At 41.0% G+C, this 22518-nt stretch overlaps 1 protein-coding gene across 1 annotated transcript in view; it reads left to right on the forward strand.

Moving 5' to 3' along the window:
* Positions 1 to 22518, forward strand: part of abca12 (ATP-binding cassette, sub-family A (ABC1), member 12) — a 63600-nt gene that overhangs the window by 4520 nt on the left and 36562 nt on the right. Inside the window, exons 5-33 of the mRNA XM_070914144.1 lie at positions 18 to 142; positions 816 to 889; positions 1928 to 2095; positions 2300 to 2493; positions 3057 to 3175; positions 3518 to 3618; positions 4175 to 4321; positions 5443 to 5609; positions 6156 to 6289; positions 6902 to 7032; positions 7268 to 7432; positions 8250 to 8458; positions 8874 to 9007; positions 9328 to 9442; positions 9732 to 9797; positions 9948 to 12359; positions 13137 to 13249; positions 13517 to 13584; positions 13969 to 14117; positions 14304 to 14434; positions 14827 to 14969; positions 15959 to 16126; positions 16353 to 16570; positions 17732 to 18679; positions 18851 to 18957; positions 20118 to 20224; positions 20924 to 21123; positions 21562 to 21638; positions 22301 to 22428. Of these exons, the coding sequence (XP_070770245.1) occupies positions 18 to 142; positions 816 to 889; positions 1928 to 2095; positions 2300 to 2493; positions 3057 to 3175; positions 3518 to 3618; positions 4175 to 4321; positions 5443 to 5609; positions 6156 to 6289; positions 6902 to 7032; positions 7268 to 7432; positions 8250 to 8458; positions 8874 to 9007; positions 9328 to 9442; positions 9732 to 9797; positions 9948 to 12359; positions 13137 to 13249; positions 13517 to 13584; positions 13969 to 14117; positions 14304 to 14434; positions 14827 to 14969; positions 15959 to 16126; positions 16353 to 16570; positions 17732 to 18679; positions 18851 to 18957; positions 20118 to 20224; positions 20924 to 21123; positions 21562 to 21638; positions 22301 to 22428 (7018 nt within the window). The remainder of the gene's footprint in view (positions 1 to 17; positions 143 to 815; positions 890 to 1927; positions 2096 to 2299; positions 2494 to 3056; positions 3176 to 3517; positions 3619 to 4174; positions 4322 to 5442; positions 5610 to 6155; positions 6290 to 6901; positions 7033 to 7267; positions 7433 to 8249; positions 8459 to 8873; positions 9008 to 9327; positions 9443 to 9731; positions 9798 to 9947; positions 12360 to 13136; positions 13250 to 13516; positions 13585 to 13968; positions 14118 to 14303; positions 14435 to 14826; positions 14970 to 15958; positions 16127 to 16352; positions 16571 to 17731; positions 18680 to 18850; positions 18958 to 20117; positions 20225 to 20923; positions 21124 to 21561; positions 21639 to 22300; positions 22429 to 22518) is intronic.

Consider the following 22518-nt stretch of genomic DNA (forward strand, 5'->3'; position numbering starts at 1 on the left):
TTGACACTGTATGACAGTTCGCCCCTCCTGCTGAAGAATTCCCCACTGGTAAACCTGATTCAGGTGGGAGACTTTTTCAAACTCACCAAGAACTCCAGCAATGATCCTGCAGCACTGATTGAGGCCTTGAACAGCATTTTAGGTATGTTTTCCTCATCGACAGACCCTTCTTTCCATGTACAATGGCCAAAACCACATTTTCCACTTCTGGGTAAAATTATGCTCTTTGGAGTTTTTTTATTTATTTTCATGCCAGGAGTCCAGTCCAAAACACAGTTTTAAAGTAGAATAGAGTAGAATTAGAATTTCTAGTAGATTAAACTTCATGAAACAAACATGGGCCTCCTGTTGAACTTTATTAAAGGGCTAGTTTGACATTTTGGGAAATGCCCTTATTCGCTCTATTTCTGAGATTTAGATGAGAAGATCAATATTTATCTGTTCAATATAAAGCTGGAGCCAGGAGACAAATAGCTTAGCATAAAGACTGGAAAGTGGGGGAAACAGCTTGCATGTGTCCTTCCAAAGGTAAAACAAATATCCACTGTGGTTTTCTACAGATTAAACAAACAAGATGTAATGAGTTTTAGAGGTTTTAAAGTGAGAAAGCAAATAAACATATTTCCTAAAAACTATTACTTTAAGAATCACACGTTATGGACTTTTTGGACCATCTGGTTATTTTGTTTACTCAAGCCCCTTCTCATGCTTGCATTATAAGGTATCGTAGTTACCTTATGTTTGACTATGACATAAGGCATCACTGTACCTGCTACATTCAGCCAGTTTTTCAACAATTTGTTCTTGTGTTAAAGGTCCAGCTTACCAAGGAAGCTCTAATAATGGCTCTCTCATGAACACCATGAACACCTCTCTTCTGGGAGACCAGGTGGGTAGTGTTGAGTTATATGGGAGGAACAAAACTGCTGAGAATAAGGAAGTGTTTCTTTGTGTCACAGTATTGATACCTTGCTTGGTCTCTTATGTGTAGGTCATTGTTAACAGCAAATGAACCCTTATTCTCTGGCAAGAAAAGGCTTATGGGAATATCTAGAAGGTCTATTTAACATTCAAACACTATTGCATGCGGTAGGACATTATGTTTGAGTAGAATAGAGAATGTGTTACAATAGCCAATAGCTAAATAGCTAAATAAATCTAATCCCTCCAGGAAGTACTGAAGCACAACTCATCAATGCATTCTAAAATGACAACACCAACCTCAAAAGTCCCCTTAACCGACAAGGAATAAAATCAAAGAAAAGTAAAAGTATTAGAAACAAATCATTTGCAACACTATTTACCCAGTGAATGGTGGCATCACTTTATATAACCAAAATATAAACCTGTGAGCTCAACTTTTATGGCTTTACTAGATCAAAAAATGTGTCACGTTCAGTCAGTCAAGTCTGTGTCACAGTCTCAAGTCCTGATTTTGGTGACTTCAGTCAAACTCAAAGACTGTACAGCACAGCAACAAGTGAATACATTTGTCTGTTGATCGCAAATATACTGAGTTCATTTCAAACATATGGCTAAATGCAAACTCAATAAGTTGTATCACACGATAAAGGTACAGTTTAGTTTGAAATATTCAGCGTAACTGATCACAATAGTTAAGAATTACATTTCTATCTATACTTTTTGTAATTCTGACACTGATATTCTGTGTTATAGAATGTGACAAGCAAGGATTGTGTGAATAATGTTCACTAGTTATATGGTAGATTGCATCTGTGAGCATGTGTAGAAATGATTGGTTCCTTTAATGGTTCAGTAATACAGTTGATATTGGATCTTGGTACAGTCACCATTTGTCTTCAAAACATCGAATAATGTTGTGTGAATTAACCTTTTGAATGAATACCTTCACTTAATACATAACTTGAACAATCTCCATCCATATAAATCCTATCCGTTGCAGGAGAGCTTAAACAAAATGCTGGAGTCAGTGAGCCTGCTGAAGAGGGCCCTCTGCACCATGATGCTGCCCGTGATAAACACAACTTCACCCAACCCCTTCTCCTACGCTGTGGTCACTTTCTGCAAGTCCAACAACACTGTGTTTGAAGTCTCGCTCGACACACTTAACCAGGTGTGTGTGTGTGTGTGTGTGTGTGTGTGTGTGTGTGTTTGTGTCTGCTTGAACACACACACACACAGTATGTGGGTTTGTGCCTGCATGTGTCAGCTTGTTGTTACCAGTACAGTGTGATGATGCTAACTTTAAACTTCTTTTACTTCTGTTTTATGTGAAAGGGAATTTGTATATCTATGATTACTATATTACGCTTGTCAGGTACTGATGGAGTTGATGCTGACAAAACCAGATGAGATGGCGACAGTGGCTGGGATGGCGGTGTTGGTGTTCGATCAGCTGCAAAATCAGACCTCACTGTGGGAAAGCCTTCTAGCTATTCCCCAGTTCTCCTCTCCTGGTTCCGCTGACCAAGTGCTGGACAGCGCAGAGGCCCTACTCACCAACATACAGGGGTAATGTACTGTCAGTGATGGAGCAATGCAAAATGAATGAAGGCTAGCTGTATAAAGGTGTTTATTTATTTAGTAAGTTTGTAAAAAAAACATGTGGGGAATAGTAGAGTTATACACACATTGTTGATATCGATGTGGAGTCCACTTTTAGCATGGCTCCTTTAAACAAACTCCTTTCTAAATCTTGTGTTAGAATTTTATTTTTGCTTCATATTTTATTATTTCACAATTTCTGCAATGAATTCTTGATTCTAATGTGTTTCATATTTTGGTTTCAACATTTTTGACCTTTAAAAACACAAATGCTACTGCCTGTTTTGGTATAAATAGGATCCAGTTCAAAAATACTGAACAGAGGTAAAATGAAATTGAACACTAGTGACTAAACTGTATTGTTATTGGCTTGCCCTGTTTGCAACCCACACCTACATCTGAGACTTAAGAATTTAGAGCAGCAGGCGGAGAAGTATGTGTTTGTCTAATCATTAGTTCTGTCAAGTGTTTGCTGTAGGTTCTGTTTTGTTTTGGGCATTAAATGTTTTTCCCCCTTGTGATCTCTGTAGTGCTATGCATGTCATCCAGAGCAATTTCCCTGAAGCCGGGGCTTCACTTTCCACAGTGCAGCCACTGCTTGTTGGAGGCATCAACCTGATCCACTATATTCAAAACTGGCCTGGGAAAGGTACGTTTGCAGCATCAGCTGTACTTAACCTACCATTTGTCAGCTACAATGACTTTTGCAATTTTTAGGGAGTTTTTAATTAATTGGCTTTAAATTATATTCACTGTATTTTTATAAATATGCAGGTAAATAAACCACAGATTACTTAATATACCTTTATGGTACAGTGTCATTTCTTGCTGAATCACAATGAAGTGTGCACTGTACTGCTGTTTAGGGAAGCCACAATGTAAACACAATTCACCTTTGATGTCAAAACACCAAAGAAATGTTCTCAGTCCAGTTTTGTGCTGATACACCATTAGGGTGTAACATCTGACCACGTAATTTGATTCTGCTTAGATGTGTCCATTTCCCTGGGAGAGGTCGTCACGTTGCAGAATGGCTCGCTAAGTGAAATGGTGAAACGTGTTCTACAACAGGTCAAGATACCACTGGACAAGGTATGTGTTGACAAGTCATTATGCAGTGTATTCCTATACAGTTAGATTCAGATAGATTCAGATAGATTCATCTCCGGTGGAGATATGTGTGATTTCATATTACATATACATAAATAAAAGCACAGTAGCTCTGCCTTAAGGGTTGCCAAACTGGTTTCATCCCACTCTTCCAGTATGGAAGTCTCTTGTGCCACATTTGAGTCTCCGATTTGAAACAGGAGAGAGTGGATGAACTTGCAATTATAAGTTAAAGGAATAGTTCAACACAATCACATACACATCACAATCGCATACTAAGCTAAGTTAACCGTCTCCTAGCTGTAACTTCATATTTTATAGACAGATATGAGAGTGTTATCTGCTAGAGCACAATTATTGTAAGTGTATTTCCCAAAATGTCTAACTATTCCTTTGATGAAACACTCTTTTACTACTACTACGACTATTTGTGCTAACAATTATTCCGTAAATGAGTCACCACTTTATTTGTATTGTATTGTATTGTTTGACCATAGTTTGTAATTCCGTAAGTCTGTAATCCTCTTCTCTTCTCTAGGCCATCGGCCTGACATTGGACAGAGAGATGGTGCGTTTGTACTTGTGTGACAACAGCAGTAGCCCGGTGTGGCTAACAGCAGCGTGCAGTACAGGCACTGTGGACATGCTCCTGGGGTGGATCAGCCCTGACAAGGTGGCAAAGCAGGTAGATTAGAATAATGTGAATGTTATCATCATCATCAAGAAAGAGTCACAGGCATCATAAAAGAGTCAGCTACTTGATGTGTGTGGGTGGCATTTTTCCTTTGTCCCCTTTGTTCTGCCCTCTTTCCCACTGTCTCACTTTCTCTCATGCTGCTTGTCTGTGTTCTACTGTCCTTGCTCCTAATTTGCTTTCTCAAGTGCCACCTTCACAAGTAATTAGATTCAGAGGGTACCAAACAATTAGTCTACGGCCACAAGAAAGCTGTTGGCCATAGCAACAAACATTTGCAACTGCCAGGTTGTACCTGGGGAACAGAAAATCTCAAAGACATCCAATTAGCACTGTCAGTACGGTACATGTGTTTTGATGAGATGACTCCCAGTCAGATGCTGTTAGCTAAGACGTCACTCTGTGTACCTGCTCAAACAGTCAGCCGGACATCCATTAGCAATCTAATGCTGGCATATAGCAATGATGTGCATGTGTCATATTACTCAAACATGTCACCTACAGATTAAGTATCATGGTGCACATGCATTACAGTGTAGTGCTAGTGACTAACCAGTTTATTTGATCTCAGCTTTCTGCTTCCATATCTGGTGATTAAATTTTTATAGATTAATGTTATAGTATGTAAATCACAATTAGGATGCTTAATCTTTAGCATTCAATGTACATAATAAATAGCACAGTATTGTACTTAAGCCCTTTTTTTCTGTATCTTATAATGGTAAAAAAGAAATACCATATAAATGAGTTTTTTGGAGTTCAATAGAATAAATTGTAGATCAACTCTTAAGTTCTACTGACGTATGAAATCCAAACAAATTTTCTCAGGTGAATGAAGATGAATAATTGTGTTACAGTACATACAGTGTTATTTTTTATTCTAATTATATACTCTTTGACAAAAAAAATAATTTGGACAAAGTTATTTTCACCACATTATGATAAAGTCATTTATTCTCCTTATTTCTTGCTGCACCTGGTTTAAATTTGTTGTATGAAAGACATAGACACAGACAGGAATAGAGCAGAAAAGTGACTTCTTGAACAAATCTCACTCAGCATACCCTGTCCTCCCTGTTTGTCCTCCCTTACATTAACTATATTATTCACAGGCTCTCCTGGCATGGAGTAAGCATGTTGCTCCACATGATGTATCCTTCGCCAAAGGGCTGCTGCACAGTCTGATGGGAGGTCTATCCCCAGGAGGACAGGGAGGCTCCAACATCACAAGGACCCGGCGTAGCGTAGATACACAACCACAAAACATCGAGGAAGAGCTGTAAGTACAGTTCGTTCACTACATACTCTGCCAATCGGCTGTAAAGCAGATCCATGAGAGGCTACCCAAGTTTTTAATGCTGCAAAAACTAAAGAGCTAACTGAAGAGGACTGAAGCAACTGAATGAGCTTTCTGAATGTCACACAAATGTTCAGACAAGTGGAAGGACTTTTTTAAGAAATGTATATTAGTGGGCGGGTTTATAGTTTTGTGCAGTATCAGCCAAGGTTGGCCAACAATTTCTTATAATATTCTTTTGCAGGAGCTAATGGTCATGCTATAAGTGGAGATCTATACACTACTGTACATGGAAGAAACATTAGCTTTAAAAATGTTGAGGAATAATTTGGAAGATGTATTTTTCAGATAACATTTCAATGTTGAAAGCCAATTTTATACAGATCCTATAACATTTGTTGTACAATTTGTTCTATTATTTTCCAGCCCATTCAACCTCTCAGTAAAACAGTTCTCTCTAAAGCCTCGTGTCCACTGACACGTCATCAGTTTGTACTTTCTCTTGAGTCTGGCCTTATGCTTTGGCAGGTTTTTGGGGGTCGGTCAAGTGGTGATGGAGATTATAAAACTTGTCCCTGAGGTGGATATGGTTGTCCAGAGCATCCTCGCGACTGGCTTTCAGTCCATGAAGTCAGCGACACTGGCCCTTGATACTGTAGAAGGTAAGACTAACATCCTGCTCACAGCGAAGCCTCTCCTGTGGGAGTAATCACTTGAAATGCCTCATTACAGTGACAGTTTCAAATAATAATCTTTCATTTTCAACACTATTAAAAAGAGCTTATTCCCACTGGTGTCTTCTCACAAGCACAGACAACATTTTTTGCTGTCAAGATGAAATTGATTTTGACAGAAAATTTTGATAAAGAGCTTAACTAAGACATACACAGTAAATGATGATGAAACAGCAAGAGCAGAGAGCCTAAATCTAAAAGTTAACGCATTCACAGAACACATTGTGTTTGGTGTGAGGAGCATGACTTACTTTTTTTGTCACATACTGCCACAGTCACTATTGTTATCTCTACCTGGAGTGCATGTAGTGTATAACCTGTAGGTAAATGGAACAAGTTCACACCCTCTCTCAGGGGACTGATGAAATACAGAAAATGTTGAACCAAAGTGGGACTAGAGGAGGTAACATGCGGGAAATAGATACGCACACACAAAGGAAAATTACACACAACCCCCTGGGATGTATTTCATAACAGAAATGGAAGTCTAGTGGGCTTTGTCTTTGTTGTATATTGTTCTACACTCTCCCTGGTTTGCAGAAATGATGGCCAGTGTCCTGAAAGACGCTGATCAGCTCCAAATGACCTACGTAACGTTGCTGACAAACCAGTCTGAGGCAAGCGTTTGGATTGGTCATGTCCTGGACAGTGTGATGGAAATTGTCATGAAGGTATGCTCGTGGTATTTGAACTGCTCTCAAACCTTTGGCTATTTATCTCTTTTTAATCCCGGAGTAAGAACATGAATAAAAGTGTATGAAACTATGTGCAAGTCTGACAGCTCTCTGTGATATGTAATGCCTTGACTTCAGGGGATGACATGTTTGAGGTTTTTGGTAACAGCGTGGAAAACAATAAAGGTCGCAAACACTTACCAGCTGGTGCTTTTTGCCTCTGTTTTATTAGACTCTGGCATCTGAGTATTTAACATGTGAGGATCTCTTGGGTCCCTTCGAGTGGCTCTTAAACACAGAGAGCATAAAGATCGAGGTGTGGAGATCAGCGATCTGCCAGAACAGCTCCGCTCTACAGCAAGCTCTACTGATGGACTGGCTGCCATTGATTCAGAAGGTAAAAGTTGCTAAACTGCATTTGAAGAGTTTCATTCCAAAGTGATATGATGCCTGAAATTCACTTATTATGTGAAAAACATGAATAATCCAACTTTATGCTACACTTTGACAAATTTTTGTCATTTTAGGGTTGAATTGTTCTGTATTGTAGACATTTACAGAATCTATTTGGAGCATCTCTATATTTTTACCTTGTTCATTAATATGAAATGACTTACAATCTCAGATTAAATTATTATGAACTATATATATTTAGACTAAAGCCTAATATTTAAATTTTTTAACTGGGTTACATATTTAGTCAGTCAAAATGAAAGTCTGTAGCAACAGATCCTTCACAAACAAACACTTAGAAGATTCTACCAGACAGGCGATATATAACATAGATAGTACTGCAACATCCCAAGAATGATAAAGTAGTTCCAGCATCAAATATAAACTTTCTGAGGGTGCTGCCAAGAAGTGAACATGCCAAGCCTGATTCTCTCTATGATGTTACTGGTTCTCTTCAACAAGAAAGCGCAGATTATATACCTGCAGGGTTTCAATCCAGACACACTGCATACTTCATGTTTTCTCCTCTTGCATATAACCTTTTGGCAGACCAGTTTAAAGCTCAAAACGTATTTTCCCCATCCTTAGTATAAGTGATGGTGTCCTATATCAACACACATTTATATTTAATCTTAAAGATAAATACTAAAGATTTTTAGAGATTTAAACTATATCTATGTTTATTACGTAGTGTAAATGCATGAACACAACATATAAAAAGAGATGTAAAAAAATACATATTTCATATTATGTTTTCACAGGGACAAGACGTGTACAGCACCCTCACAGGCCAAGCAGACTACAACGTAACACTTCCCATGATTCTCTCTGAGTGGCACAAGTTGTACAATAACAGTCTGCAGTTTGGAGTGTTTTTGGACAGACTGGCCACAGAGTTGGGTGGAGCATACTGGATGAACTGGATACCAGACAACAGCACTCATGATGTTACAGGGACTCTTCAACAAAGGTCTTGAGAAAGTGCTGATTGTATACCTGCAGGGTTTCATTCCAGGGTGCTTCTGTGCTCTGCATACCTGCTTCTGATTTGAACAGATTATTGATTACAGGTTGTCATATCCTGTTATTGCTATTTTGTAATTAAGAGTCTTTTTAATTTTAATTTAATTTTTTTTTAATTAAGTCTTTAACTTAAAATATTTAAGGCCCAGGCCCACCAACATTTTGTGTAGTGAAGAAATTTGGACAAGGCTATGTAAACTGCTTATTTCAGGGAATTTAGTGGAAGGAAAGAAATAAAGGGAGGAGGATCAATTTTCCACCATGATGTGTTTTAGATAATGTGCACAATGTCTCATTTCATGCTGTCGGTTATCATTTCACTGTCTCAACATTGCTGTGCTTTTGCTTTGCTTTGCTTGCAGTGTTTTCTTGTTCATGGTGAATTTTGGACAAAAGATTGAGATGAGTCAGCTGTGGCCTGAGGTAAAGAACTATTTCCACATGGCTTACTGGATTTTGAACTACAAGCCTGGTGTCACAACTCAGCCAGCAAACTGTGAGTCCCGTTTCTTTTCTTCTCTTTTCTTTTCTTCTCTTTCTGTATTGTACTAGCAGCTAATTAATTAATTAATGCATACATTAAGGCAATACAGGTTGCAAATGAGTCCTAAAAAACATTGATGAATAGAGGATGTCACTGGGCAGCTGAAATGAAGCTCAATTAAATGTGTGGGGTGAATATCATTTCTCCAAATGATGTTTATTCATTAAGTGCCAAAACAAGTTTACCCAAAATCAAGTAATGATTTATTTAACATAGTAAAATAAACACAACCAATTCAAGTGTGTATGCAATATGTTTACCTCTCCCTTTAGGTTCTGTTAACATCTCCACCTTAGCCATTCATTGCGATACTGGTTTGAACTGGCCACAGTTTGTTCAAGCAATGATTCAAGCTCTGCTGTCACCAAACCAAGACGTCCTGGTGAAGTAAGTGATGCATTTTGTGAGTTTTAATGAATGAATTAAACAAACAAGATACTATGTGTTAATCAGTAAGCATAAGAGTTGCTGGTAGGCAGATTTGTTACCTTTGGACAGAGCTAGGCTAGTTGTTTCCCTCCTGTTGCCAGTCTTTGTGCTAAGCTAACTGACTGCTGAATTGTCAAATGCGTAATTCAGCATATTACCGACAGAGGAGTTACAACACCAGTATTGTTGTTACTGTTTTACATACATTACTCGTAGCCATTCATGTTCTCTTCTCTTTTCTCTGTAGTTGTCTCAAAGGAACCGTGAATCTGTTGCAGTATGTTTACGGTGACATCTATAAACATCTGGCAGGGTCATATTTGAAACAAGAAATCCAAGGTGGAGACGCACTCTCTGCCTACCTGATTAACCTGATGCATAACTTGGATGGCTTTGTCCAGACAATCTCCATCCTTCCTGACCGAAACGTCTCTAACCCTGAGGTCATGCTTCCCCTCATCAGTAACCTGTTACAGTCCACAGGTCTGACACCACTGCTGCCTCTGCTCCTCAGTGATGGTCCCGTCAATGTCTCCACAGTGCTTGATGTAGCCTCGAAGCTTGGCAGGCTCAACCAGCACATTTTTACCTTCAATGAGACTGACCCAACAATGCCTGAACTGGAACGGTTGATAATGCAGTTGCTCTCCTTAGAGGGTAATCTCACCATGTCTCTCTCCCACATCATGGGACACACTCTGCTTACCTATTCAGACTACTTCCACCCTGACGATGTGGCCCGTCTCAGAGAAGCCATCCAGCCTTTCACCAACCAGACCTCAGCAGGCTTTGTAGAGTCCATCCTCAGTGCCATGGAGCTATTGAAGACAGTGATGGATTCTCCAAATGGTGACCCAACTAACATCATTCTTGGGTACATACGCCAGCTTCAAGAATTCGTGATGTCTCTGTATAGACTGCGGAAAATCCAACATCTTGAGTTACCGAGTGGGCAGCTGAACACATCACACGTCACTGACCTCCACCTGCTTTCCAAGGACTTTCTCAACCTCCTCACCCCGGAGAGCCTTCAGAACCTGACTCAGGCAGGACCAGATGCTGCCCAGAATATTGTTGCACAGAAATTTGTAGCATTCCTACCACCTGAGGTCCAACGGGAAGCTGCTCGCTTTCTCCAGGAGTTCAAAGCTCTGCAGTATCAGATGACCAAATGTGCAGCAGGCCAGAACTGTTTGGACGGAATCTCAGAAATCTTCACATTCCTGGATCAGATATTAGACATGATGCTCTCGGCCAACGGTAATGTCACCATCAAAATAGCTGCAACCAACTCTGTTCTGGAGGCACGGGAATATGAGGAAATTACATCCACGTTCTTCTCACTCCTGCTGTCCTCAAATGATGCTGCCTATGTGGAAACATTCCAACAGACTCTTCATTTCATCAGACTGATCTTGGCTACACCAAATATTACTGTGTCTGATGTCCAGAATGCTCTGAGACAGTCAAACTTAACCCTTGAGGAGCTGAACAGCATTACTGCACTAGCTGGAGCTGCCAACATAAACGACCTGATGGTAAATATAATGGAGATTATCAATGCTCGCCAGTGTTTTGAACCCCAGCATAACCCGATGGTGACAGCCCAGTGTGTCATGGGATTGATAAACGGGGTCAGCAGTTTTCTGACACATCTACCTGCTCTCCGTAATGAGACAGCCATCCTCTCCCTCATCCCGTTAATCATCAGTAACACTATCAGTGATGTCATTCAAGTTAACTTCAGCTCCAATCCTCACATGGCTCTCGTGCACACCCTGAACAACACCCTGACCAATGTCAAGATGAGCCTCCAGCTGAACCACCTGAACACACCAGAGATCATGAATGAAATCAAAGTCCTGGAGGGTCTGATACAACTAGCCGCCAACACAGAAGCATTTAACAATAATGACACCACCTTGATTGCGAACCCCATGTATTCTCAGAAAGTATATCTAGAGATTGTGGATTGGTACTTGAAAAGGCTGCAAAATATCACCAGTAAGAGCTCCATCTCAGAGCTCCTCCATCCCTTTTTCTACCTCACACAAATGCAAGTGACATTACAGCTGGCACAGACGGATTTCTCTTTGTTTGTGAGTAACCAGGTCGAGTTGCTGATAAAAACCCTCCAGTACCCAATAGATGGTGCAGGGGTGAGTAAAATTGGCCAGACCACAGTTGAGATTCTCCGGGGTCTATTTGAACTCATAAAAGTCAACCTAGACTTTCAGAATAATGTCAGTGGTTCAGAACCGTTGTTCAACACAACCATTCTGCATGCCACTGAGCTCCAAGTTAAGCTATACCTCGACCTCATACAGAAGTGGATGAAACAACCCAATGTCCTGTTGGTCCTCACTAGTATGCTCCAGTGGGGAAAGTCCTCCATGAATGTCTCCACCCCAGTGACAGACCTCCAGCACCTGCTGCAGACAATGGTTCATTTTTTCAGTGATGATCAACTGGCCTACCTCTCCGTCATTGGCAATGTCACACAGTCCCTGAGCAAAGCCTTAATGGTGGCAGAGCAACCAGGTGGCCTACAGAGTGACCATTTCTCAGCCGCCATCTTGGAAGCAGTCCAAAGTGCTATGCAGATCCTGACCGCAGCCACTGGCCCCCTGCCGCTCTCTGTACAGCACAACATCCTGGAAATTGTGCAGGACTCACTCAAGCTCATTGTCCAACCAGACATGGGTTTTGCCTCATCACGTAACATCTCCCTCCTCATCCTCAAGAGGGCTGAGAGCGTCATCCAACAAATAGTACCAGAAATGTTCGCTGAATACCTGCTTTCTGGACTGAAAGTAGCAACCACATATTTTGAGAGCATCTCCACAGCCGGTGGACCGGACAGCTGGAATCACCTGTGAGTGATGCTGCTATTTTCCTAATACTTCAATAGACCAGATGTCAACATTGCCATAATGTTATGTTGTACTGTTTAAAAAGGTCTGACATTAGCACCCATCAACAAATGAGGATAAAGTGATACAAAGCCACAGAGAACCCATCTAACTCTGCAGTTCCCCTCAGCTAGCTCTGCGGAGCATTTTAGCTTATTTTAGCTTGTAGTTTTAGTTTTCCGGCACACAGCTTGACAGTTTTGGTTCACTCTCACCACTCTCATCAGCGTCACTTTCAGCGACAGGCTAAAAATACGTTAACGACTAGCTTGTGAACATAGTGGAGCTTTTAGCAGCTAAAGAGCCAGATATTTGCCAAAAACTGAGCTAAAAGTAGAGTGAATATTGGACTTCCGTCGAATTACGGAGGTAATTCTTGTGTCTTCCTGCTGCCCCCAAGCGGCCAAAAAATCAGTCAATTGCAGGTTTAATTAGGCAAAGATATTCAAATATTCAAAGTGTTTTTGATTGTACTGTCCTACGAACTAGTTAATGTAAATTAATTGCAATCATCTTGCATGTCAGAAAAATAGTCCCTGAGTAGATAACTATAATAAAAACCAGCAGGCGTCTGCATTCCAGTGATCATAATTAACAACCACTGGTCCAGGTGGATAATTTAGACTAAACAGAAAGATGGAGTGCATGCATTTCTGTAATGCTTTGATAAAATCTGATGAGACATGATGACCTTTTGATGACGTTCCGATGTGAAATATTGATGCGCTTTGTTTCTTAAGAATTTTGAAGGAGATGAAGACAGTCCAGAGCCTCCTGCCGCCAAACAGCACAGCCCAGGCCTACGTTTCCGTCCTCATTAACATCACTCACTTCATCTTGGAGTCTGGCCAAGGCAAGTCAGCTTCTCTGTGTCACTGTAGGTGGACAATATGTTGAATCGTGGTGAACTCTGAAGGAGTGGAGGTCGCATTGTGCACTTCATTATTCAAGCATTAATGCCAGACAGCCTGAGAGCTGTGGATCAAAGTAGCGCAATGTTTCTGCTGCCTCTTTTAAGAATAGACAATTCACTCCAAGTTTCACACGGAAGATAATGTGTGTACATGTTTGACACTGAAATTGAGGTCCACTTTGTGAACAATATTTCTTGTGATTTTAGGCAACATGAGTCTCTGGGCAAGTTTTGAGAGTGCATCAGCAGAAAATCTGTCCTTAATATTTGGCCAGGTAAGGCTCCTTTTAATTAAGATTAGTGTGAATTCATGTTGGGAAAAATTAAACATTCGAAAAGGTCTGCAAGTTAAACATTACATTAAAAATAAAGTGTTGATAAAACATCTTAGTGTCATTGCTGTTGCTACTGGAACTGTTGGCCAACACCACACATTTGGTGAGATAAGCAGGTTATGAGGGTATTGAAATGCAGTATCATTTATCATCACAGACAAACAAAGCAAAAAACAATCTTATCATTCATCAAAGTTGTGTAATATTTCATGGATCAAATGGCAGTGAAACACAACCCTTGTGGTTGAGGTATTGCTTTGAATCACATGAAACCAGTGTATGAAAACGCTTTTTTTCCAGTTATTTCCCATTTTTTATTGTCAGATGGGTAAACTCTTGAGCATGCTTTGGCCACTTGTCATGGGAGGCCCAGGCTCACTTACCACTGCTCCGTCTCTGGATGGCTTTGCTCATCTTGCTCCAGTCCTGGAGCAGGTGATGACTGGGAAGGCAGACCAAGAAACGTGGGACAAGTACGTTTAATTACCACTTGCAATGGAGAAAGAAATAAAGAAACCAATACAGCAGACAGCACCTTAATATTGAATTGCATAACTTGATGATGATAGTAATGTTTATTTATTTATTTCATAATAAAGACTGCTGTTCAGTTGCTTCTGTGATTTCCCTAAATCAAATGCCATGTGTTTTTTTCACAGACTTGAAAAGCTGCTAGAAGCCCTAATGTCAACCTTCAAAGGAACAGAGCTATGGGACAGTGTCCCATCTGTTATTCCACTGTTTGAAAAAATCATAGGAAGTGTGGTGAACAACATGCAAGCAGAGAACGGTGAGAATACTACTTAACACCAAGGCTGTTGTCTTACATTTGTGTAGCCAGGACAAGGATAGAGTGTTTAGTGATCCAGAATCATAGCTGTTACACAGAAGAAGAAGGATCAAGACTCATTAACTGAAAGAAGAATTGTTTCCCATGTTCAGTACATGTGAAATATCAAACACACGTGTCACCTTTAGACTTGGTTTGGTTATGCCTTGCAAAGCACACCTTTCACACCGTGACACACCTTAAAAATACCTGAAAAAGCTGTTCAAAAGTCAGTTTCTTGTACCATTTCATAACCAGTTTTCTTTTCTATACCCTGCTTTTTTCAAAACTTATGTAAGCCATTTTTTGTAAAGCCCTTCATATTGATCAAACCTGTCTTTTCTTCCACCCAGTGATGATATTAAGCCTTCAGATGCCCGTGATGACCCTGATGAGAGAAATTGCACAGTCTGTGAACACCAGTCATTTTAACTTGTCTGAGTTCTCGGAAAGAATGCAGCTTGCCATTGAACACACGGTGGAGGCAGCTCAGCAGGTTAGACTGCCACTGATAGCATCTGTACATACTGTATCACTGAGTGTCTTCACAGTCGTTTGCTAGCACTGTTTGGTGGACATGTTTGCGTGTGTGTGTGAGTGAGGTGGAGCGGAGAGATACTGTATCATTGCATAAATCTTCATGCATTATTGCAATTAACAATATCTATGTCTCAATACCTATCTCTGATGTAAGAGCACGGTGAGGTTGTTCTTTGTAGGTTTAGAATTTGTCCATTCTGCCTGCCTATTTAGGCCTTTTCATGCTTATTTGCCCTTCAAAAAGGCTTTTGACACACATCCTCATACCAGGACCCAAATAAAATGTGGGTATTACTGGTTAACACTTTGAATGACATTATCAGGATGCAGCTGTCGACTGGATGTTGGCTGGCATTCGTTACTTAAATTATTTATGCCTCATCCAAAGTTAAGAATGCACCTCAGTCAGTGCTAAGAAGTCAGTGGTAAGAAGCATTGATTTTGGTGACACTGTATATATTTTTCTCATGTATTGATGTCACTATCAGCCTGAAAACACAGTATCAGATGGGCTCTAATCCATATCATGATAAAAGTATACTATATCGTGCACCAGAACACTATGAAAGTGCAATTCTTTGTCTTGTGGAACCTTGTTACAACCGTTTCAGCTATTTCTGACGTGACAGAAACTCTATAACTGACCCAGTGTTTGTGCTGATACATTGTGTGTTGATATACAGTACTCTGCTGCATGTGTGGGTGTGTACCTGGTACGACAGTGAGATGCCATGATACCTGTGTGAGACTTCTGCCCTTTTCTTCACTTCTGTTTAAACTGCATGAACAGAGAGATTATGTTCTTTCCCTTGTGCCGATTCCCTTTGTCCCTCCAACACTGTTCTATCTCCATCTCTGTCTTTGCTAACTGAACTGGTTTTCTCAGAATAATGCATTTGAAACATGATAAGATGTTTGTCTTTTTGTTAACATTTGTCCCTCTAGGCTAATGGCACATTGAAGTGCAATGAAGCTCTCAAAGTATGGGATCCAGTAAGAGAGGCAGCAGGGTTAAGCCCTGCCACCATGGCTATGTGGTGCAACATCAACCTGCAGCCTGTTCTTGAGGCCTATAATGCAAGCCAGACTGTTTACGCCCACCTGAACATGAGTGTGAGTAGATGCATGCCAAATTAAATAAAAATTGCAAACAAACTTGATGGAAGGACATTGAATTCTGAATGTCTTTCTCAGACCAGACTAAAATATTAAAATGTGTGCCAAAAATGTAACACTTATTCAAGTACAATTATCAGTTTCACCACTTGGTGGCAGTGTTGACACAGAGAAAGCTGCCACACTGCTAACTGTCCATCTCTGCTGTATGATGTCTGTGCAGCACATGGGAGTGGGACCAATGACTGTGAGCGCCACAGCTGCCAGGATTGCCAAGACTCTGCAGTCTCTCTACCAAGTCAACATTAACCGCGCACATGTGACAGAGCAGCTCATCATGGCTTTCGCCAGCCAGCTCTCTTTGTTGGCTGGCCAGCCTCTGAGCCCTGAGGCACAGCTTCACTGGTATAAGCAGCTCCAGGTCATGCAGTTGCAAAACAGGTGACTATTTACAGCTACAATCAGATTATGTCATTGCAACATGATGTGCACCTCACTGTGGTCATGATTTGCTATGCTTAAAAGGAAAATCCATCATTAGTTCTAGTGAATATGGCATCCCAGGTCTATGTAGTTATTAAGTGATTATTGACAAGACACCACATCAAATTAACCATGTAGATCATGTAAATCATGCATCAGTACATTAGAATGAAGGAGCAGCAGCATCTTTGCAACTTTCAAAAGTCGCATGAGGACAAATCTGTCATTGCTTACTTTTGTTCCCAATTTTTTCACAGACAGAGGCCTTAGTAGATCAGACAGACCAGATCACACTGAAGCCACATGATATGAGGACAGTTCAATGCAATCATATCGAAATGTAGTGCAGCCACAAAACAAAACCCAGCATTACAGTCTCATCATCTTTAACAGTATTTTATCTGACTGCAGATGTTTGCTGTCCATGAAATTCTGTCAAGAGTCAGTTGTATCTCTACACAGACCCACACTCACCTACACATGAACTCACACTCCATTTGTTGTTACAACATTATCCACAATGCACCAGTCAGGCCTATTTGATTCATACATAATTACTCAAGGAATTGGAGTGATCACATTTGCATTCAACTTGATTAATTTAATGCGAGTCTGCCTGAAAACAGGCAGGCCTGCGCAGATAGCAGCTTAACCATGATTCAGCTAGCTGAGACATCCTCTTAAAATTGATTTCCCTTTATGCGCCAGCTGCAATAATGAGCTGATGGTGATAAGGATCACATTCTGCATATCGCAGGGAATCAATCAGGTCTGACTACATGAGTTATAGATCACTGATCACAGCGGAAAGACTCCACAGTCTGTTATCGAAGATGAAATGGGAAAACTATGCGAATAAGTATAAAGCAAGATTATGAAGAAATATTACGTCTGGTCAAACTGAGAAATTAGAATTCTATGGAATCATTGTATTGAGGAAATGAATCAAAAGGATGGTTTGCATTGCATGAAAGAGGTTGGTGAGAATTAATCCTTAGAAGTTCTTTAGGTCTCATAATCATCTCAGATTTTTTTAATTCATCTTGATGTTTTTTTTTTTTTACATCAGACTGTAGAATGAACTTAACTTGACATCCATTTAATTTCTCCCCTCTTTAGTTTGTCTTCCTTCAAATTGCTCTCAGATGAGCTGCTAAGTGTGGCCCCCTTCCTCCAGCCTTACATTAAAGCTGTAGAGAAAGTACTGAGCCACATCCTGGACAACTACAATCTCATGCAAGACAGCAGCTCATCCCAGGACCTCTTCGGAGAAGCAGCAATGATCTTCCTATCCTCTGCGAACATCACCTCAGACAGCATGTTCTCCATGATGTGGGGAAATTCTTCTGGACTCAGTGAAGCATCTGTTACTGACGTGATGAGGGAAGCTGTCAAACTGATGATCGACATCAAGATATTTGGGGATGTACCTATGGTTTACCAAGCCTTGGAGCAATTTCTGGCATCCAACGACACAAGCTTAATTGTGCAGAAGGTGGCCGAGATGTCTGCATGGTTGGCCTCCACTCAAGCATCAGGACTGGATCTGCTGACTCAGGCTTTGCCCAAAATCTCCGACATCCTCAGGCCTCTCTTGTCTGTTCTCACCCACATGTGTATGGACACGCCAGCAAACAAGGAGCTGTTTGAAGACCTAGCTGGAAACATAATTGCAATGCTGAGGCAGTTCATAAGCACCAGTGGCCTTCTGGCCCCCATGGACGATCATGCGAGGATGTTTCAGCAGCAATTGACAGGCGGTAACCATACGATGAGGGTCCGACACCGACGTGAGGCCCCGTTGATGCCGACAAGAGACCCCATGGATGACTTCATAGACCTGTTCTACATTGACTACCCTGCCATGTTCAAAGCCATCTCCGTCCTTCCTACCACAGCAGAAATTATGGAGACAGTCCATGTGTTCATTGCCAATCCTGATCTGAACGTTGTGGTGAAGGGAGCTACAAGTGGCATGCCGTGGGGCTTGAATGCATCTCAGGAAGCAACCGTTGATGCTGCCCTTGGGATGATCTCCTTCCTCACTTTCCCTGATGCATTTCAGACGTAAGTCTTATTTGCACTAGCCCACATATGGCTTTAGGAATACAAAAAAAAAGAAAATAAGCTTCAGTTATAAACGTTCTCCAGCATCTAAAACCAACTGCTTTGCATCTTGCCTTTCTTTACCTTGTTTTTCACCATTATGTTGTTCATACCTGTTTCAATCTTCCCCAGGTCATCAATGGATCTCCTGACGAATGCCGCTGATATGCTTCCCGATGGTTTTCCATTCGCCTCGGTGCTTAAGAATATCACCAGAGCGCTTGCCAGGGAATCTCAAGGTAACCTAATGGTTCAGACCTTCTCTCTGACTCAGTCTGGACAGTTAGAGGCTTCTTCGATCAGGGGCAGCTATATAATGAGAAATGGGCACTCATTAGCTAATTGGAGAATCCCCAAATGAATGATGCTCTCAGTTTCTCCTATTAACTTCACCTACTGACTCCTCAGCGGACTCCCTCCCACTCATGCTTAGTCAAATCGTTGCTGTACTGTAGAGCTCACACTGATGCTGCAGCTTGTGTTTTCATACCTGCTGTGATGTTATGTATGTATAGTCAGTGACACAGCATGGAAGAGCGCCACCTTTTTCCTCTGACCTTCATAGCTATTGTGGGACCACGGGAAGACCATAAAACGTTTTGTTAATGCTGTTGTTACTGTATACATGATAATAGCGCAGCATAATTCATTCTGGAGATATGAGGAATGAGACTTCACATCAGCTTAGCTTGAGCTCCCAAAGAGCCCAAGGCCATATGGCCCTTCTCCAGCAGAAAGCCACTCAGCACCTTTTTAAATCTCATTAGCAAAGTAGAATTCAATCACTTATCCTGTCCGCCCTCACTAAACGTCTCCCCACGCACTCACACAAGTGGACATCTATGACCTCCTTTTAATTGGCGTCTGTGCTTGTGTGATAATGTTTTTAGTGCATAGAATCACTTTGTAAGCAGCAGCAGCTTCACTTCTCTGCACCCCACTCATATTCTTCACACACATACACCCAGAGTGAACTTATGTAATTGCAAAGGCCTTTAGGTGTCGAGCACCCTGAGATTAAACAACACCATTGTCTAATTTTGGCCTAATTAAATATTCTGTCATCACATCTCGCTACCTGAGGTGGTGCCTTTCTTAAGGCTTGTCAGATGTGTTTTAATGCACGACGGCATCTAGTACTGCTGGCCCTTCTAGCCCCATCAGTCCCACACAGGGCTTCACTTTAAGCACAGCATTTGCCGCTCACTGCCTGACGACGTTGCCCCGTAATGGTGCGAGTCGTAATGAAGCCCATTGGGATGTCATGTTATTCTGTCACCTTACAGCCCTTATTGCCCTCTTTTCCCTTTCCCGTCCCATCTTCCTGTCTAACTCTTAATAACCCTCTCTCTTACCTTAATTTTTCCCCCTCTCCTTCACTCCCTCCCTCCCTTCACAGAGAACCTGATCCTCATGCAACAGACCTTCCAAACAGCCGCTGAACTCCTCCAGATCAGCCCGACAGACCCTCGATTCACAGAGCAACTTGGCCACCTGAGATCCCAGGTCTCTGCATTAGCCCTGCCACTTACACACATTTATCATTCATCAAAATAGGAAAACATAGCACTTCAGAATGTCAGAAAACACTGTCAGGGTTCATTAAGTGTTTTAATAAGCACATTTATAATTAGAAGTACTTATACAATGTGACACTAATGTTGTCAGGGCTTAGACCCACTCATATGTCCTGTATGTGCCTATGATTATGACACTGTGTTTTAAATTGGTTAATCCAATGTCAAATTGGAGCAAAATATGGACATGAATACGCACTAAAAACAACAACACCACTGATTAGACTTTAGTTACAGTTAAGAACAAAATGAGTTTTTTTAGGTTAACAGTGATGGTGTTATGTTTTTTGATAAAATGCCAAAAGCTATTGTTCGTTGCCAGTGCCAAGAAAGCTGAAAATCATAAATCACAAGTACTCAATGTTTAGCTCATACCTGAAGGGAGAGCCTGAAAGAGAGAATCATCAACAGTAAAACTTTTCAAAACAATTCTTGAGTTGAGTCGAGGCACAGCGAGACAGATTTATTTGAAGGCTCTAACCCTAAAGTCCTAAAATGAACCATCTAGTAAAATATTCCCACGCCACAGTGGGCAGCAAAGAATGAATACCAATCTTTGTTGCATGTGTTTGATCCTGAGATTTGGACAGAAACTCCTTATGGTGTTTATGTGACTGATGTGTTGTAGGTGTGCGCTTTGGAGAATACGGAGTCCGTGCGCCTGCTGATGTGGGCCCTCTCCATGGAGCCCGGTCAGCTGTGTCACACTTTTCTACCCAGCCTGCAGGTCTTGGTTGAGAGTTTGATGAAGGACGCGGCCTCTCTGACCGATGCCATGTTCCAGGCCTTCATTGGAGACCCTAGCACCTACAACGTCCAGTCAGACTGGTACAGCGTTTTTTTCTTTCAACGGTTTCCACAGCAGTGATCAGCAATCTGTACAGAGGAAGCTGCTCTCACTATCGTCTAGATCTCTCTCTTATCCCTTTTGTTTAATTTGCTAAATTGTATCACAGAGTGGTCTGGGCTGTTGCACTTTACAGAACTCACCTTACAGGATTTGAGGGTATTGACGTCTGCAAGATCATACAGTTACCTCTTGCTGTCATTTGGGGCCAATAGGCAAAGTTTCCTCGTGTTGGTTTAACTGCATTTTCACCTCAGCCCATTTAGCCTGCAGGCAGCATTTTATTTTATTGAAATGAAGTTTGCTCTAAAGAAATATTTTTTGATATATATTAAAGTGATTTTATCTGTGTGTGGTTGTGTTATATGTTTCTGTGTGTGTGTGTGTGTGTGTGTGTGTGTGTGTGTGTGTGTTTGCAGGACCTCTGCATTGAGTCAAGGTTTGAGCTTTGACATCAACAGCCTGGGCGCTCTCAACATCAACATCACCTCCCCAGGTGAGACATTTCTGATTTCACAATGTGATATTATACATGTCTGCACCACTGCTACACTGGTCTTTTGTAGACCTACCAGATATTCTGCTTTTTCTGCAACACAGATTGTACTCATTGCTGATTTTGTTGTTTTGTATATCATTGCTTGGCTTTATAATCATGGATAAGGAAAAGGACAGAGACAAGTTTATATCTAAAATAATATACAGATTATCCATTTTGAAAAATTGAATATATGAATTTTGATTGTTGCTCTAGTAAACATTAAACCAGTGTCTCCTTCATTGTGATTGGCTGGCCGGGAAAACTTTTTCAGCTTCTGAATGTGTCCTCTCTCGTCCGCTCGCCAGGTGTAGCTCTTTTTAAGAAGCATTTTTTGTATAAAACAGGTATGGGCAATTTGCAAAAGAAAAAAGAAAGCTACATGTGAACACACCCTAAGACAGCAGTTGCACCATTATCAAGTAATTTAAACACCTACTTGAATTAAATGAAGAAGCAAAAATAGTTCTTGGGTTTTACAAGCTGTTTTTGTAGCTTCCATCATTATATAAGTAGTTATACCGGTTCATTATTAAAAAAACAATACACTGTATCAATGTCATAATAAAAAATATACTTTTCAACGTGCACCTACTGTATATCACTATATTTCCCAGGAGCGGTGACTGTCGGTGAGATGCTGAGGAATAAAACAGCTTTCGTTGTGGATGTTCAGCAACACATGGCTTTTGATCCAGCTGCTCTCCACCTCCTGATGGAAACCACTCTGCCAAACAACAATTTAGTGGTAAGCCAGGGACAGCCTCAGTATGTATCCACATACAGTATATAGTGTGCAAGCAAACATTTAATCATCACCTCACTGACGCACTGTAAT

The sequence above is a fragment of the Enoplosus armatus genome, chromosome 11 (genome assembly GCF_043641665.1).
Source record: "Enoplosus armatus isolate fEnoArm2 chromosome 11, fEnoArm2.hap1, whole genome shotgun sequence".
NCBI classification, from domain to species: domain Eukaryota; kingdom Metazoa; phylum Chordata; class Actinopteri; order Centrarchiformes; family Enoplosidae; genus Enoplosus; species Enoplosus armatus.